We start from the raw sequence: 17,668 nt of genomic DNA on the forward strand, positions 1-17,668 counted from the left end.
GAAAACAGACTCGGGTACTATTTGTAATAGTCTATTCTTCATTTGTAACATATGCAAATAATAATATTACAAGCAACAAAAGAATATATATTTAAAAAATAACATTAGGCAGTATACCCTCCAATATCTTGAGACTCAGCCAACTCAACTCAAGATATGGGGATTTTTAAGGAAGGTTCACTTTACTTTGTATGTATGGTCCCCCACAGCTATGCATCTTGTGCTCAGGTGGAAGAGTATAGGAAACACAATAAAGTCTCTAATATCCTTCTGATAGGACTGGCCTTTTGATGTAAGAACCCTGGACCTCAGATTAGACATCTCATGGCATGGGACATGGCTTTTTGTTGTTGTTGTTGTTCTCTCTTCATCATCCTCTTGCTGATGGGGTCCTTTAAACATCTCTTTGCTAGTTCATTGCTGACCAATGACAGCTATTGGCAAGGACAGGTCAAATTTAGTGACACCTTTCTCTACTTGCCATCTTGCTTCCTCTGCTCTCTAACTATTTCTGACTTTGGGCCTGTTAGCTCAAATTCCAGGAGTATCTAAGTGTTTTATATCCTTTCTGTTTCCTTCAGTTGGCAGCTGAACTCGACATCATCCTTCTCTGTCTCTGACTGATTCTAATTTACAAAGGGGGGAGGGGTCTGAGGAGTGAGAGTTCAGGGAGCTCTGGGTTGGGTTCACTCCTTGCATTCAGACACTGGATACCACTAGAACAAGTCCTTCCACTGATTAGCGTAAGTACCATTGTAGATATGGGGGAGAGGCTCACTGTAGCACATCCTATCTAATCATCTTTTACAGATCAGTCCTTACATTCTGTTCCATGGTCTATATGTTCTGGACCAGCGGTCCTCAAACTATTTAAATAGGGGCCAGTTCATTGTCCCTCAGACTGTGGGAGGCCGGACTAGAGTAAAAACAAAAGTTCACACTCTGTCTCCACCCTCAGCCCATTTACCTTAACCGGGCAGGCCGAAGTTTGAGAACCCCTGTTCTGGACCTTTTGAATTAAACTACTATGCTTCTGGCTGTGGTGAGTCCCAAAATTAATGAACATCGGGGATTGAATAAACTTTGTGGGAGTAAATGTCTTCATGACCCTGCACCTACCTGGTGGTATTTAAAACAACTACTGGGTGGCTACTTTAGTCTGGATCTATGTTCCAAGAGACCAAGCCCCTTTGGATTTGACTAGGGAAGCATTGCAAAAATGCCTAGCCACTCACATTTCTTTCTAGTGGATCTGAGAATTTATTGTCTGGCACTGCATACTGCAATGACTGATGATTATTATCTGGCTGTCTAACACAGAAATCCAATATAATAATAATTATTCAAGGGCATCAAGGGGCACAATGGATAGAGTGCTGGAACTGGAGTCAGGAAAACTCATCATAAATTCAAATCTGGCCTCGGACATTTCCTAGCCATATGACCCTGGGCAGGTCACAAACCCTGTTTGCCTCAGTTTTCTCACCTGAAAAAATGAGCTGGAGAAGGAAATGGAAAACGACTTCAATTTCTCTGCCAAGAAAATCCCCAAAGGGAACAATGTCAAAAGGTTATAAAACTGTGCACATCCTTTGATACAGCAATACCACTACCAGGTCTGTATCCCAAAGAGATTTAAAAAGGACTTTTTTGTTCAAAAATATTTATAGCAGCTCTTTCTTTTCTTTCTTTCTTTCTTTCTTTCTTTCTTTCTTTCTTTCTTTCTTTCTTTCTTTCTTTCTTTCTTTCTTTCTTTCTTTCTTTCTTTCTTTCTTTCCTTTCTTTCCTTCCTTCCTTCCTTCCTTCCTTCCTTCCTTCCTTCCTTCCTTCCTTCCTTCCTTTCTTTCTTTCTTTCTTTCTTTCTTTCTTTCTTTCTTTCTTTCTTTCTTTCTTTCTTTCTTTCTTTCTTTCTTTCTTTCTTTCTTTCTTTCTTTCTTTCTTTCTTTCTTTCTTTCTTTCTTTCTTTCTTTCTTTCTTTCTTTCTTTCTTTCTTTCTTTCTTTCTTTCTTTCTTTCTTGTAGTGGCAAAGAATTGGAAACCGAGGGGATGCCCATCAGTTGGAAAATGGCTGAACAAATAATGGTGTGATTGTATTGGAATACTATTGTCCTATAAGAAAAGAGGAACAGACTTACATGAGTTAATGCAAAGTCAAGTGAGCAGGACCAGGAAATCATTGTATATAATAACATCAATATTGTGAGATGATCAATTGTAAATGACTCAGTTATTCTCAGCAATACAATGATCCAAGACAATTCTAAAGCTCTCCTGACGAGAAATGTTATCCACTTCCAGAGAAAGAACTACAAGTTGAAGCATACTGTTTTTCTTTATTTTTTTCATATTTTTCCTTTTTATCCGTGTTTTCTTTTGCTAAGTGGTTAATGTGGAAATGTTTTACATAATTATATCTGTATAACATCAAATTGCTACTGTCTCAAGGAGGAGAGGAGGTGAGGGAAGGCAGAAGAAAATTTGGAATTCAAAATAAAAAAATGAACATTAAGAATTGTCTTTACTTGTAGTTGGGGGAAAATGAAATGTTATTGAACCCTTCCTCCCCTCCCCCCCCCAAAAACAAAAAACCTCAAATGGCATTACAAAGAGTATTGATTGAAATCACCGAACAGCCATAGTCACACATCAGGGGCAGTTAGAGCTGCCAAAGACAGTTTGTGAGGCATTATCGGAGCCGAAAAACTTGTATGTAACGGGTTTGCCATCTTACCCCTGGGAAGTGCCCAGAGAGATGCCCGGGCTCACATAAATATGTATTATTTGGCTTTTTTTATTTTTAAAAAATATTCTGAACCCCCAATGAAGCAGGCATTTGCAAGATACATGTAGTTGAACAGAATGAGACGGTTTATTTTGTGCAATTTTTTTAATTAAAAAAAAGTTTATGATAAATGAAACCTTCGGCTCTCCAAGTTGTGCTTTTCTGACACGAAGTCATCAGGAAGTCCGGAGTTCAAATCCCTGCTTCCGACCCTTAATGACCGGGTGATCTTGGGCCGGTCTGTTAATGTCTCTGACTCAGTTTCCTCGGTAAAAATGGAGACGATAACGATACCCAGCCCTCGCTTGTGAGGTTCAGATATTGTACAGTGTGAAGGGGATGAAGCTGATCTTGGTGGGGACGAGGGGGAGGGGGAGGATGATGACGTAATGGAGACTAGGCAGGTGGAGGCTTGACAGCCCCTTCCCAGCCCCTCCCGCGCCCCACCCTACGAGCGGAATGGGACGCGGCATGCGGGGCTCAGCGGAAGGGAGTTCCAGTGGGGGGGGGGGCTGTGTTTAAATCCTGGCTCTGCGGGAGAAAAGTGAGGAGGATCCGCTTTTAAGTTTCCTTTGCATGACGTAATGCTCAAAGAAGGTGATATCTGTGGATTGCTCGGGCACCGGTTAGGCACTTAAAGCTTCACCTTCCCCCACCCCCTCATTAGGAACTTTTTCCCCGTCACTATCCACAAGAAATCACGCCCCATCATGGATTTGCCGCGCCCACCAATTTTTGAGTTGAAAATGCACGCGCCCCACCCCCAACTCCCGTGGGCGCAGGCGCAGGCGCAGGCCGGGGAAGACAAGGGCGCGCCCGAGGCTTCGAGAAGTCGGGAACAGAGAGCAAAGGTAGAAAGTGCACGTAATCCAAGGAGCGCGCGGAAGGAGCAAGTTTGAGAAGACTCAGCCGCCGTAGGGAGCGCCGCTGCGCAGTCCCAGCTCGCGTCCCTCCGAGCCCCGGAGGGCGAGGGAGGCGGGAAGTGGGCGGGGGGAGGCGACAGGGCCACGCCCCCTCCACCTGACCCCGCCTCCTCGCTCTCCTTCTTCCCCCTACGGCTGCGGGTTTGGGGAGGGGCCGCGGGCGCGGGCACGGTCACACCCAGCGCGCCTCCGCCGCTGTCGCTACCCCTGCCGCGCCCGGGAAGCGCTACGCCGCCTCCCTCTTCCCTCTGAGCTTCGCTGTGCACATCTCGCTCCTGCAGCCATGTCCGCCGCGGACGAAGCCGACGGGCTGGGGGTGGTCCGACCGCACTATGGCTGTAAGTCTCGGGATCGGGCAGGGGCGGGAGGGCGCGTCCGGGGGCGGGCGACCCTTCGCGTTCCGGCCGGCCCGAGGCGAAGGCGGCTCTGGGCCGGGTTCCTCCTGGGGCCGCGCCGCGCCGACCCGGAAGGGCAGGGCGCTCCCGCTGTCCTGGCCGCGGGTCCCGGCCCCCTCCCCGATCCCCCTCGGGGCCGTCGGCCCCACCCGGGGAGGGGCCGCTCTGACACTTCCGTCTGTCAGACGGGGCCGGAATGGCCAGGCTGGGGGTTAGGAGGAGAGGGCTAGTCTGGACCCCCCCCCCCCCCGCAGTCAGGTCTGGGTCCTCTCTAGCCTTGCACCCATCCTCCGGTGGAGAAAACTGAGGCCCCGGAGGCCGAAAGCAGCGTGGCCGGGGTCACCCGCGTCCTTGGCGGCTCGGGTCCTTCAGCCCCACGCGAGGCTGCGCGAGGGGCTGTGGAGATGATCCTTCCCAGCCCCCAAACTGGAGCTTTAGGACCCCGGAAAGTCCCTGGGGAGGGGGGAGGGGGGAGGGGACGGGGACGTGGACGACGTCTGAACTCCGCCGAAAGCAGAGCTTGAAGGGCAGGGGCAACGGTGCATGAACTAATTGTTTAAACTTTCTTGGTGAATGTTTCAGTGCGCTCATTCTCTTTGTAACTTCGTGAGCGTTTAAACAGTTTAGAGCAGGGTGCCCATCGGTAGTCCTTGAGCCCGAAAGAATAAGAACCCCCTCGCTAGGAGCGAGGGGAGGCTCAGGGGGCGAGCTGACACCAGCTTGGACTCCTGGAGTTGGGAGCTGGGCGTCCCGGTGTGGGGAAGAGAAGCGGGGAGTCCGGGGCTGCCCGTCCCAGCCGCACTTCTGCCGGGGGTGGGAGCCTGCTGGTCACTTCTCCTGGGCTGCTTTTCGCAAACAATGAGACACTGTTACTGACGACCCCTACCTTAGATCGTTGGGAAAGGCTTGAAGATAAAGAAAACGTGATCGATTTCTCTTTTCACATTTTCCCTTCTCACGTCATCACTTGAGGAATAACAAAGCCGGGGAAAGGAGTTCAGCACAACTAGCCAGTATATTGAGAGAGTCTTATGTTATATGCAGTATTTTGAACTATTATTCCATCCCATCCCCCTTTTTTATGCAAAGGAGGGGAGGGCTTCTCAAAGGTACCCTTCCTTCTCCTGCATTCAAGCTGGATTCTAAAGCGTACCAAGCCTTCCAGGGGCAAACTTTCTTTTCACCAGATTCTTGAAAATAATGAAATGGAGGGGGAAGGGAAGAAACTTGCTTCCTTATTCAATCTGTCAAGTAATTCTCCCCTAGGCTTCTACGGAGGAAAAGGGAGACCCAACCTAGTTCCCTTTTTTTTTTTTTTTTTTTTTTTTTTGAAAGAGGCCATCCCTTTTGATGATGTAAGGGATTTAGTTTCAAGTTATGCACTGGAAATAAGATCTTCATATATTAGACTAATTTCCATAAAAGTTCATCTATACCAGTAAAATGCAAAGTCAAATGTGTGCCTCTGTTACTATATTTTGACAAAAATAATAAAAATAATATAGGTGGGGCCCAAAGTTCTTGATGAATAAGGTCTTTATGTTATACCTGGCAACACTTGGTGCCAAGGGGAGTGGGAAGTTACCGAGCTGAGGCAGAGCCAGCTAATCTGGATTTCTTACATCTCGTAGGAAAGCTGCAGATGTCCATATTTATGTAATTTCTCTTATTTTGCAGCTGTCTTGGATAATGAAAGGCTTACTGCAGAGGAGATGGATGAACGGAGACGTCAGAATGTGGCTTATGAGTATCTCTGTCACTTAGAGGAAGCAAAGAGGTAAGGAAAAGGTGGTTGGCAACAAATTAGGACGAGGAACTTGGTTTGTGATGAACTTCTCGAGTGTGTGCCTGTGGTTGGTAGTGGAGGGGATGAGCTTGGGTTTAGTTTGAAGAAACCTCACAGATCATTTTTAGTTCAGGCTCCCTCTTCTTACAGGATGTCTCTCTAACTAGAGAGGGGCAGAATTAGGGCTATTGCTATATTGAGATCTGTGCTTTTCAATACTTAACCATACTTCATTCCCACTAGAATATTTTCATTTATCCATTCTTCCCAGCTGTTTTTCTTCAGTGTTTTAAGAACAGTGATTGTTTTTGTTTTCTTTTGGGAAGAATATTTTTCATTATTGAAATTATTAGATTATCAGCCATTCTGATTTAAATTATGCAGGTTTACATGATATAGGAGTGACCAGTTAGAATTATTCTCATCACAGTTCTCCAAATAATAACTTCATTTGCAAATAAATACCTTAGAACATTTTCTTTTTTATCAGGAACTTAGACTTCTGTCGAGGTTTTGAACTTATAACCTAAGATCCTGGCCCTTTTTCTATGAAGTTCATTTTGTATGGTACATAGTTCTTCAGAGGTTTACTCTTCATATTGAGCTACTTAGAAAAATATTTCTTATTGCTTACCTATAAATGATCATCTCTGTCACTACTTGTGAACAATACACTTTAATGCACAAATCCATCCATTTATTAAGAATATTTTAAAGTGCCTACTATTTGCAGGATATAGGGCATACAAAAGTAGATTATGACTTAGCCTCTCTTTCAAATTTGTAATTGAATTGGGGAATGACAACCACAGAAATAATCGTTAGGCAGGAGAAAGAACTAAATTCACAGTGCTATGAGAAATTTGAGGAGGATGAAATCCCTTTTCGTCATTGTAAAACCTTTTAGTGGGTGTGGGTTTGGTGAGGGAAAGCTTCATAATGTAGGAGCAGCTGAATTGGGCATTGGAGAGAGGAATTTCAGAATATTGAAATGGTCTAAGGAGTCTGTTGAGTGTAAAAGAAAGTGTGAGCAAAGCATGAAGACTGGAGATGGCAAGAGAGGAATGGAGAATAGTCTTGTTCAGTTGGGATGGACAGGTTGGACTCAGATTGTGAAAATCCATGATCTGGATTATAGAATTCTTGTAAGCAAAAGAAAACTATTTCAGGTTTTTGATAGAGGAGTAACATTGGCAGAGCTGGGCTTTCCCCTTTAGAATGATCCCATCACCGTTATATACTTGGGAGGGAAGTTCATTCTGGTAGATCTGCTAACCAGCACCAAGGACAGGGTTTTTCTTATTTTGACTTGGTGGTCCAGCCCTTGCCCAGAACTGGGAACTGCTTTGTGAAACAATGCAGAATTGAGAACAGCAGGTCACTCTAGGACTGATTTCTGGAGAGTCTGGGGTTTCCTAGTGCACTGTCTTCTTGAATGAGTCTATATTAATGAACATTTGGAAGTCTTTGGGTAAAAGTTTATAAGACAGCTTACAGTGCTGGTCATTTAAGCAACATTTATTTAAATCAGGCTCTGTGAAAATAACATAGTTACGTTACTGAAAGATTGATTTGTGTGATACCATGTGAAGGTATGGATGAGATAAATTCACTTGTTCATTAATTTCTGTGCTATCAAAAAGTATGGGTGTCCCATAACATTTAAAATAGAAAATACTTCTTTACATAGTGAAGAGTAAATGACTCAAGTATAGTCTTGTAAAGCTGGAAGGGACCTTTGAGATAATTTAACTTATGAGAAAATTGTGGGCCAGAGAAATAAAGAAGCACTTGCCCAAGAAAACTCTTTTAAGTTAATGACAGTTGGGATTGGGATGAAGACTGAAAACATTTTGTTCAGTTCCTCTATTCATGGCAGTCAGAAAGAAGCTTGGGAGAAAACTTCAAAACTCTTAGGCTGGTATCTCGGAGAGAAACTACTGTCTTCTCCCATGAAAACATAACTTGGTACCCTTCCTGGTCAAAGCCAGTATAGATTGCTCTACCCTGTAAATGGGTTGTGTCAATAAAAGCTTCCGGCTCATTTTCTATAGAAACAATATTTTTAATAATAGTTCTTAAAAGTTATATCATTCTTTATGGTTACAAGGCATTTTACACTTATCTTAATTGATTGTTACAATAGCTATATGAGGGAGGCTGAACAAATCCCATTATTCCTATTTTCTAGATGAAGAAGCTGAGACTTTAAGACAGTATATGATCTAACCCAGGGCACATAACTAAGAGCCAGTGTTAGAACCCCCCAGGTCTCCAGGCTGAATTCAAAGAAGCCTGTTTAACTCAATATAACTGAAATTTTTTTTTCAGTGGATAGTTGTAAAAAATTTTATTTATTGTAATACTAGTAATTCTTGTACTAAAGGCTTACTTCCACATCTCATCATGGCTGGAGCTGACGCTGGGTTCTCAAAGGCAAAACTAGTGAGGTATAAGCTCTGGCAGCTCTAGCTGTCTGGAAAAGATTTTAATGTGTTGTAGTGACTTGCTGTCATCTAAAAACCAGCCTAATTAATTTTCGAGAGGTTTAACTCAGAATCTTGGCCATTGGTAAAGAATGTTTTTGGTTTAACAACTTGTGAAGCTATCTAACAGAGGAATGGAGTAATTGAAATCAGCTTTGGTGGAAGAAATACACATAAATGAAATTGTAGAATTTTACTTATCTTGGGTACTGGTGTTAAAGAAGAGCAAGTTTAATTAGAGGACAGTGAAGAAGTAGGTAAAAACTTTTGTAGAGAATCCAGAGGGCATTTCTGGTGTTTACAGGTTGATCATGAGGGTTTGGTAGCATAGGATCATAAAATCATAAGGTATAATGGTAGGGACTACGTTGGGGAGAGTATGTATTCTTAACACTTTAACACTCCCAAATAGGGAGACTGAGGCCTCGAGAAATCAAGTGACTTGTTCAAGTGTCATATTCTTAAAACAAAACTTTTTTACTCCACATTCATTGCCTTCAAATTTAACTTAAAATTTATAATTTTTTTCATGAGAAGTCTTTTGTGAACTGATGGAGTTTATAATGTAAACAGAATCAGGAAGCAATAGCTCCAATAGAGCAAAAAAAAAAAAATACAAATAAAACTTGTTATAATGTTGTATAAACTTGTTATATAATTATAATGACTAGGCAGAAGAGAAAATGCCTTTCCTTCTCTTCTCTTCCTTCCCTCTCTCTCATTTCTTTGCTTTTTTCCCTCTGTCCTTTTCTTTTTTCCAGAAATGGTGGGCACAGTACTTTGTTGCCAAACTGCTAAGTGTGTTGTTTAGTTTTGCTGTACTCTTTTTTTTCCCCTGTTCTTTGTTATAAGAGATAGCTCATTTTTTAGGGGCAAGGAAAGGGATATCTTCTGAGATGAGGGTGGTAGAAAGACAAAAGCTATCAATAAAAATTAAATATTTTAAAACTTTTTCTTTCCTTTAATCAAGGCATGTTACTTACCCCCTTTCTTATGGTTAACATTAGTGATCATTTATTTTGTAAGTGGGACAAAGAGGGATTTTCTTGGGGTAGCTACTTACACCGTTGCTAAAGATAGAGAAAAATGCTTCATCTACTTGAGGGAGAAGGAGGAGATGTTGGGTAATGTAGTTCTCATATATTATTCATGAGGTGACACAGACAGCCCAGCAGCTTGATTTTTTTTTGTACTCACATTGGAGTAGGTGAGGGTAGAGAAGGGAACTGTATTTAATAGGTTTTGGGACATATGGGATGTTAACATTCTGTATATAATGTGCTGTATTAGACTTGACCTAGAATTATATATGTTTCTTGAGTACCTGCCTAGGAATTGGATTTGTATTTCTTTGAAAATCTGTCCTAGTGACTCTTTTATCTCTGGCATGCTGTGATTCTTTAAGATAAGGATACACATGTGCTTATCAGAGTGTTACTGAGAGTACTTCAGTTTTTTCTTGTAGAATTTTTACCTTCTTCTCTGTTTGATTCCTGCTTCTCCATGATAGAGTGCTTTGTGGGTCAACATACTGTCTGGTGGTGTTCTTATATAGTCTGACCCTTGATAAATTCCTCCTTGTTTCAAGTTGAGGCTGCTTCCTGAACTCCCTGACAGGAAGTGTTTGTGCCAGATAGAGTTGGTAAGCAGAGTGAGCCGGTCTGGAGGTGACTCATGAAGGTTGGTGATAGTTTGTTTTGAGTCTTGGTTGCTTAGAAACCATATCTGGTTTGCAAGGTTGTGCCACTTGGAAGAGGGCAGCATGAAGTTTTACCTGGCTATGTCAGGGCTCTTCCACTGTGGCTTCTGCTTTGTAAAAGCCCCTCTGGTGGTGTTAATCTGTGGTTTTGCAGAATGCAAATTCAGGAAACTTTTCAAAAAACATAAATGAAGAATTTGTTTCATGGTTTGTTTTGAGGAAGAAAAATTAATTTTCTTAATTTTGGCATTCATTGTACTTTTAGGGATACTAAAAGCTGGTGATAATTTACCTTGTGCTATTTGACAGTAGCCTAACTAACTTATTTATACATTTTATCTCTGATTTATATTACCAAGAAGAAGCAAAAAACTATAGAATATTTATGTTTGTACCTTGTCTTCAAGGCTAGCAAATTACTATATGGTTTTGTTGATTTTTGTCCACAAGGCTATAGCTAATTAATATTTTTTCCAAGTTAAGCACTTTTGACTTGATAGTAACCGTTGATAATAGCTGTTGGAAGTTTTCTTTATATAGGGTGTCATTTGAGACTCAGCAGCTCCGTGAGGAAGGACCTACTTACAGTTATTCCCTTGGTTTCACTGAGAGAGAAATAGCTATTCAAAGAACCATGTGACTTATACAAATGTTGATTGACAAGGCTTATTTTGTCCAAGGTGGGATTGGGAATTAAGCCTTCCTGCCTCCCAGCTGGGTCCCCTAGCCACTTCACTATACGGTTGTGAGTTCTTAAAAGAGTATTGCTGGAGAACTGGCTTTGAAGAAACGCTCTACTCTTTTCCTAGCCTTATTTTATCAGTTCATCAAAACTCCCCTAGTTCTACCAGATCTTTGAGCCTTTCTTTAGCAAACCCTCTCTACAAGGATGTCTTCTTTCTCTTTTTTTCTCAGTCATACCATATGATCCCATGAGAGTATGAATAGGTTTTATGAGTTAACTTCTTGGTCTGGAGTTCATACAGCTCCAGTTTTTAGTGGTGGAAAAGTTATTGAAATGCAGCATTCTTGTTTATTTCCACCATATTATGCTTTTTAAAATACTTTTTCCTAGCTTAAAAAGGCCAAGGTCTCCCATTTCATTCAGGGCTATCTCCAGTCTTCTTGATCTATATTTTATTCCTGCACCTAGTTGGTTCTGAAGGGGAAAGTGAGGCAGGTGACCTTGCACAGCCCTCCCTCACTTCAATCCAATTCACTTGTGTGTCATGGAGTTACTTCCCACTTCCCTGATGTCAAGAACGAAGGACAAACAACAATAACCCTATGTTGTATTCATTTTTGACTTGTTTTTCCCCCTAATTTATCACAAAGAGAGTTTGGTCTCCCGAATCAAATTGTAAGCTTCTTAGGGACACTGATGACTTTTTTTTTTTTTTTTAATGCCCTAAAGTGCCTAACAGCTAAGCATAAACAAAGCATAAAGGTGCTCAATTAAAACTTAATAAATTGTTCAAGTTTATTGGCTGGTAAAAGATTATGGAGGAGTGGTGGCTATAGGAACTGTAGTACAAAGACAGGTTGTTTTTGTTTTGTATAGAATTTTGACAGGCAGGCAGAACCCCATCCCCCCCACCCCATTACAGAATACAGAATGAGAGTTGGAAGGGATTGTAAAGATCATCTTGTCTCTGAATGAGAATTCTCTCTTAGGTCATATCAAGTGGATTATCCAGTATTTTCTTGAAAACTTTGTTTGGAGGGGACCTAATACATCCTAAGGCAACCCATTCCGTTTTGGACAGTTCTAATGACAGATTTTTTTTCTTACATCAGACTTGTATTGGCCTCTTTGCCCTCTGTGGCTAATCAAAACATATTTAAACCCTTTTTGACATGAATGCAATTCAGATGCTCGAAAAATCATGGATTCCCTGAATCTTCTCATTCTCAGTTCCTAATCTGGTTCTGAGATGTATTTGAGGGGTTAAGCTCTTTTCTGATCTCACTCCTCCTGTTCAACAAGTATCTCTCTGGAAGTGACTGGAGTGGTTGCTTTTTCTGTGGCAGGTAAGCAGGGGCCCCTAATTGCTTTTCATCAGAATAGTCTGAGTTTTTTTTGGCTCCTCTTTCTTCTCCAGCAGAAAGATGCTTCTCCAGCTTCTTGTTCTTTGTTAACTGGTGACCTCATACAGACGGGAGTGGCAATTTGGATGGGAAATTGTTGGATCATGTGGCAAAGAATGATATTTTGGGGGCTGTGGGTGGAGGAAAAGCCTTGTCTAAAGGCCTCTATTTCTCCTTTACTCTGAATACCTTCCTGTTGAGTCACTGGAAAGAGTAACTAAAAGCAGGAGTGATGGAGAGAGGCAACTGCCAACCAAGAGTTTGGCTTTTTTTCTATGGCAGATGTTTGGGTCCTGAGAAAGCTCAAGTCCTTTCACAAGCGTTGTGGAGCTTGATGTAGAAGTTGATATTATTGTGATATGTATTGTTCTTAAGGTAAAGAGAGTTGTCAGCAACTTAAGAGGTTATTAACTTTGATGAAGTAAAAGGGCTCTTATCAAGTTCTATATGGGAAATAACTAGGCAAGGAAAGGTCTTGTGGAAAATTAGAGAAGAAAAATGGAAAAGAGAAAAAACACATGGCATGTTAATTTGAAAGATGGAAAAGTAGTATTAAAATCTAAACCTACAAATTAAATTGATCAATATATATAGCTGTTACATATAAAGACTTAAAGGACTAGGGGGACGCTTGAAATAGACCCTATATGCCATTGCATAGTTTCTGTGAGGAAAACATTTTATAAATATTGATGTACTGCCTCCATTAGAAGCAATTACAATTGCCTCAAAAAATGAGAATGATCATCCTGAAGTTTTCTGAGTAGATCCTTGATTTTAGGTATCAGTGACAGGTTTTTCTGGCCTCTGTTTTTGCCTTGTAGCAGAAGGCATTTTCTATCATGAATCTCTTGGAATTGACTTGGATCATTGTATTTCTGAGAAGAGCTAAGTTAATGATTGATTATCACACAATGTGGCTGTTGCTATGCATAGTGTTCAGGTTCTGCTCACTGCTCAGCATCAGTTTATGGAGAGCTTTCCAGGTTTTTCTTAAATCTGCCTTCTCATCGTTTCTTACAGCACGGTAGTATTATTATATTTATATACAACAACTTGTTTAGCCATTTATACCAAGTCTTTGACACTACAAAAAGTGCTGCTATAAATATTTTTGAACATGTAGATAGATACTTTTCCTTTTTTTAATAGTTCCTTGGGATACAAACCTAGTGGTGGTATTGATGGGTCAAACATAGTTTGATTGTCCTTTGGACATAATTCCAAATTGCTCTCCAGAATAGTGGATCATTTCACAACTCTACTAACAGTGCAAGTGTTCAATTTTCCCACATCTTCTTCAACATTTATCATTTTCATTTGCTTTCATATTAGCCATTCTGATAGGTATAAGATGATAACTCAGAGTTGTTTTAATTTGTATTTTTTTTTAATTAATAGTGATTTATAGGATTTTTTTATATGATTATAGATAGCTTTAAGTTCATTTGAAAACTTCCTCTCTCTCTCTCTCTCTCTCTCTCTCTCTCTCTCTCTCTCTCTCTCTCTCTCTCTCTCTCTCTCTCTCTCTCTCACACACACACACACACCCACCCACCCACCGACCACTTGGGCTCAGGTTAATTGATCTGGTCTGGAAGAAAATAAATAATAAATAAATAGAATGCTTAAGTTCCTAAAGGTATCCTAAAGCAAAATATAAACAATTTGTTCTTGGGTAACATAATTTCTTCTTCTCTCCTTTAGTGTAATTGTATGTAGATAATTGAGAATTGACTCTGTGTTGATAACTTTTCTGTTCTTAATCTAAAATAATTTTTTTTACAATAAAGTTCAGCCATGTTTCTTTTTTGAAAGTGCATTATTGAGTAATTTTTTTTTTTTGGTAGATGACTTTTTCAGTTTGCTTTCTGTCTCTTGTAAGATTTGAAAATCAAGAAATAATAATTGAACACCTATTAATGCTCATCCTTATCGGTAGTTGGGGGGAGCAGCATAAACACTAACATAGAGAGTAATGAATTTGAACTGTGTTTGTAGTGAAAGATTCTTAAGAGAAAAAAGAGCTATAAACCCATATCTGTCTTTATATGGGGCCATGTTAAGGAGAAGGAAGTAGGGGAGGAGTCAACAAAGCAGGCAGAAGAACGCTAGAAGGAGGAAGAAGCAATATTAGTGCAGTGTGTTGAAAGTTGGAAGAGTGCTTCAAGAAGGAAAAGATCCGGTGTGAGAAGTCACAGAGATACCCGTGAAGATCTGAACCAATAAAAGACTATTGTATTTGATTAAAGGAGGCCATTTAGTGACTGAGAAGAGAGCTCCTTCAGGAGATGGAAACCAGATTGGAGGAGTTTTGAAGTAGGGATGGAGAATGAGGGGGTGAAGGCTTTTGTTAGAGAAATTTCTCATTGAAGGGAAGGAGAGAAATAAAATGGTAATTAGAAACAGCAAAGCCAAGAATTTTCAAGATAGAAGAAACCTAAGTATATTTCAATAGAAAAGGGAAGGAGCCCCTAGAAATAGAAGATATTAGAAAAAAGAGAGGTGCTAGTGAAAGAAGTTCCAGATTTCAGGTGAATCGGAACAGAAATGTAATGTTAATAGAGCATCAATATTGTATATAATAGAGATGAATTTTTTAAACAAGACAGTTCTGTGGTCAAGAGGCTTTCATTCAGGGACAGATGTGAAAGCATGCACACAAAAATGTTATTAAGCAGAAGATGATTATGATATAGGAGCTAAGGCTGGGTGCAAGTGGGCATGATTTTGACAGGCAGGAGTATGAGAGAAGCTGGTATAGAGATAACAGGATGATGCAAACTTTGAATAGGTTTATAAATGCCAGCTGCATTCATCATTATCATTATCATTTGTTCTGGCAAGCAGACATTGCTGGATCATAGGGTGTGTGAAGGGAAGTAATGGAAGATAAGATCTTCCAGATAAGGTAGAATGGGACTGATTATGAATGTTAGGAAAGCTTTTGAGGACAGAGATGTTATATTCAGTATTATATTTTATTTAATTATTTTACTCTAGTGGAGTGTACAATTTGCATGGAGGAGGTGGTAGGAAGATCATTTAAGAGGATTTTCTGATGAACAAATGAGGATCTTAATTAAGGTAGTAAGCAGTGGAGATGAAAAGAAGAGGACCTCACTAGACAGAGACATAATGCCAGTGATGCAGAAATATCAAAGAAAGCCTGAGAAGAGGCCACTGTATTTGTCTTGGGATTCGTACAGAGTGAGGAAGTAAGAAATGTAAGAAGTAGTTTGGGCAATTAAAGGAAGAGGAAACTAACATGACATAAAAGGAAGTTTTGTTTTAGGATGTGGATTACTTGAAAATGTTTGTGGCATTCCTTCATTTGCTCTGCAAAAGTTTATTCATGTGCACTGGGGAGATAGAGGCAAAGTAGGAGTCAGGAGGAAAGCGAAATGGTATAAAAGAGGAGATAACTGATAATAATCTGTTTAAAAAGCACTCTCTTCATAACAATCCTGTGAGGTAGGTAATGCAAATATTATTATCCTTATCTTACAGATAGGGAAGCTTTCTACATAGAGAGGGTTAATGATCCATAGTCACACAACTAGTAATTATTTTTTACTTTATTTTTTCTCAGTTAACATGCAAATAACAATTTTAACATGTTTTAAAAACTTTTTTGAGTTCCAAATTCTTTCCCTCCCCCCTTCTTGAGAAAGTAAGCAATTTGAAATGGATAATACATGTATAGTCATGCAGAACATATATTAGCCATATTGTAAAAGAAAATACAAATAAAAACCCAAAAATAATAAAGTAAAAAAATATGCTTTGATATGTATTCATATGCCATCAGTTCTTTCTCTGGAGGTGGATACCGTTTTTTGTCATAAGTCCTTTGGAATTGTTTTGGAACATTGTATTGCTGTGAATACTTCGTCATTCACATTGATCATTGATAGTCTTGCTGTTACTGTGTATAGTGTTTGGATTCTGCTCATTTCAGTTTGCCATCAGTTCATGTAAGTATTTCCTGAAAGCATCCTACTTGACATTTCTTATAGCACAAAACTATTCCATTACAATTTATTTAGCCATTTTCCAATTGATGGGCATTTCCTCAGTTTCCAATTCTTTGCCATCACAAAAAGAACTGTTCTAAATATTTGTGATTTTTTTCTTTTTCTTTTTCTTTGATTTCTTTGGGATAAAGCCTAGGAATGAGGGGTATTTCTGGGTCAAAAAGTAGGCATGGTTTTATAGCCCTAAGGGCACAATTCCAAATTGCTTTATAGAATAGTTGGATCAGTTCACAACTTCATCAGCTGCATTAGAGTCTCTATTTTTTCACATGTCCTCCAACATTTGTCATTTCCTTTTTCTGTCATATTGGCCAATCTGATAGGTGCATGGTAGTACCTTAGAGTTGTTTTAATTTGCATTTCTCTAATCAGTAGTGATTTAGAGCATTTTTCCTCTATAAGACTTTAGATAGCTTTGATTTCTTAATCTGAAAACTGTCTGTTTATATCCTTGGATTATTTATCAATTGGGAAGTGACTTTTATTCTTACAAATTTGACTCTATTCTCCATATATTTGAGAAATGAGGCTTTTAACAGAAAAACTTGCTGTAAAATTTTCCTTTCAGTTTCCTGCTTCTCTTCTAATCTTGGCTGAATTGATTTTTTTATCCACTAACTTGTTATTATTGAGGCAAGATTTGAACTCAGCCTTTTTGAATCCAAGTTGTGTTTTTTCTCCTGTATTCTAATTGAAAGGAAGAGTGCTAACTTTGACAAAGGAGAGGAGGAAAGGATAAATTACAGAATCTGATAACCTATACTTGTAGCTTGGTTTAGTATAAAAGTACTAGACTTGGAATCAGGAAATCTGCAATTATAAAATTAAAAAAAATTTAAGTTGGAAGGGAAGCCATTTATACCAACCAGCATTTGAAAATAAAATTCTCATTACTAGTTACACATCTAGTGGTCCCAACCTTTGCCTAAAGAGATCTTGAAGCAGTCTATTCCATTTTGAACTGAAATTCTATATTTGATTTTCATCATTTCATCTTGGGCAAATGACAGCTTCCTTTTGTTACAACTTTTTCATTTCAAAAATGGAAATTGAAAAATTAATATTTATATATTAATGTTCATTAGGGAGTGGCAATACTCTGCATCATAGAATTCCTATAAAATGCATTTTCTTATTTTTACAAATAATTTATATTATATTGGAATTAATTGTTCTTTGAATTCTTGATAGAATTTTCTTGTAAATTTATTTCATCTAGTCTTTTTTTTTCCTTTAGTAATTCATTTATGGATAATTGTTTCTTTTCTGGAATTTGTGTTTAGATCATCTATTTCATGTTCTTCTGAGTTTCTTAGTATTTTTTTTTTAAACATTCATTCATTTCACCTAAATTGTCAGCTTTGTTGGCATATATTTGGTTAAAAGAGTTTCTTTTATTTCATGTTCAGATTGTTGTGAATTCTTTTTAATTCTTGATGCTGACAGTTTGGTTTTCCTCTCTTCAAAAAAGA

General features: G+C 39.6%; 1 protein-coding gene and 1 long non-coding RNA gene across 3 annotated transcripts in view; both read left to right on the forward strand.

Annotated features, from left to right (window-relative positions):
• The first annotated feature begins 898 nt into the window (after window positions 1-898).
• LOC141558720 (uncharacterized) lies at window positions 899-2,918 on the forward strand. The gene is made up of 2 exons (XR_012487120.1): window positions 899-1,042; window positions 2,022-2,918. It is a non-coding gene; the product is annotated as an uncharacterized LOC141558720 (long non-coding RNA).
• A 931-nt stretch (window positions 2,919-3,849) lies between these two features.
• IQGAP1 (IQ motif containing GTPase activating protein 1) overlaps window positions 3,850-17,668 on the forward strand; it is a 113,947-nt gene continuing 100,128 nt past the window's right edge. The window contains exons 1-2 of one of the 2 annotated variants that reach the window (XM_074296332.1): window positions 3,850-4,043; window positions 5,778-5,877. In XM_074296332.1, the coding sequence (XP_074152433.1) occupies window positions 3,989-4,043; window positions 5,778-5,877 (155 nt within the window). In that variant the 5' untranslated portion in view covers window positions 3,850-3,988. Of the gene's footprint in view, window positions 4,044-5,104; window positions 5,210-5,777; window positions 5,878-17,668 lie in introns of those variants that run through there. The other variant, XM_074296330.1, reaches the window with a different exon arrangement.

The sequence above is a fragment of the Sminthopsis crassicaudata genome, chromosome 2, assembly GCF_048593235.1.
Source record: "Sminthopsis crassicaudata isolate SCR6 chromosome 2, ASM4859323v1, whole genome shotgun sequence".
NCBI classification, from domain to species: domain Eukaryota; kingdom Metazoa; phylum Chordata; class Mammalia; order Dasyuromorphia; family Dasyuridae; genus Sminthopsis; species Sminthopsis crassicaudata.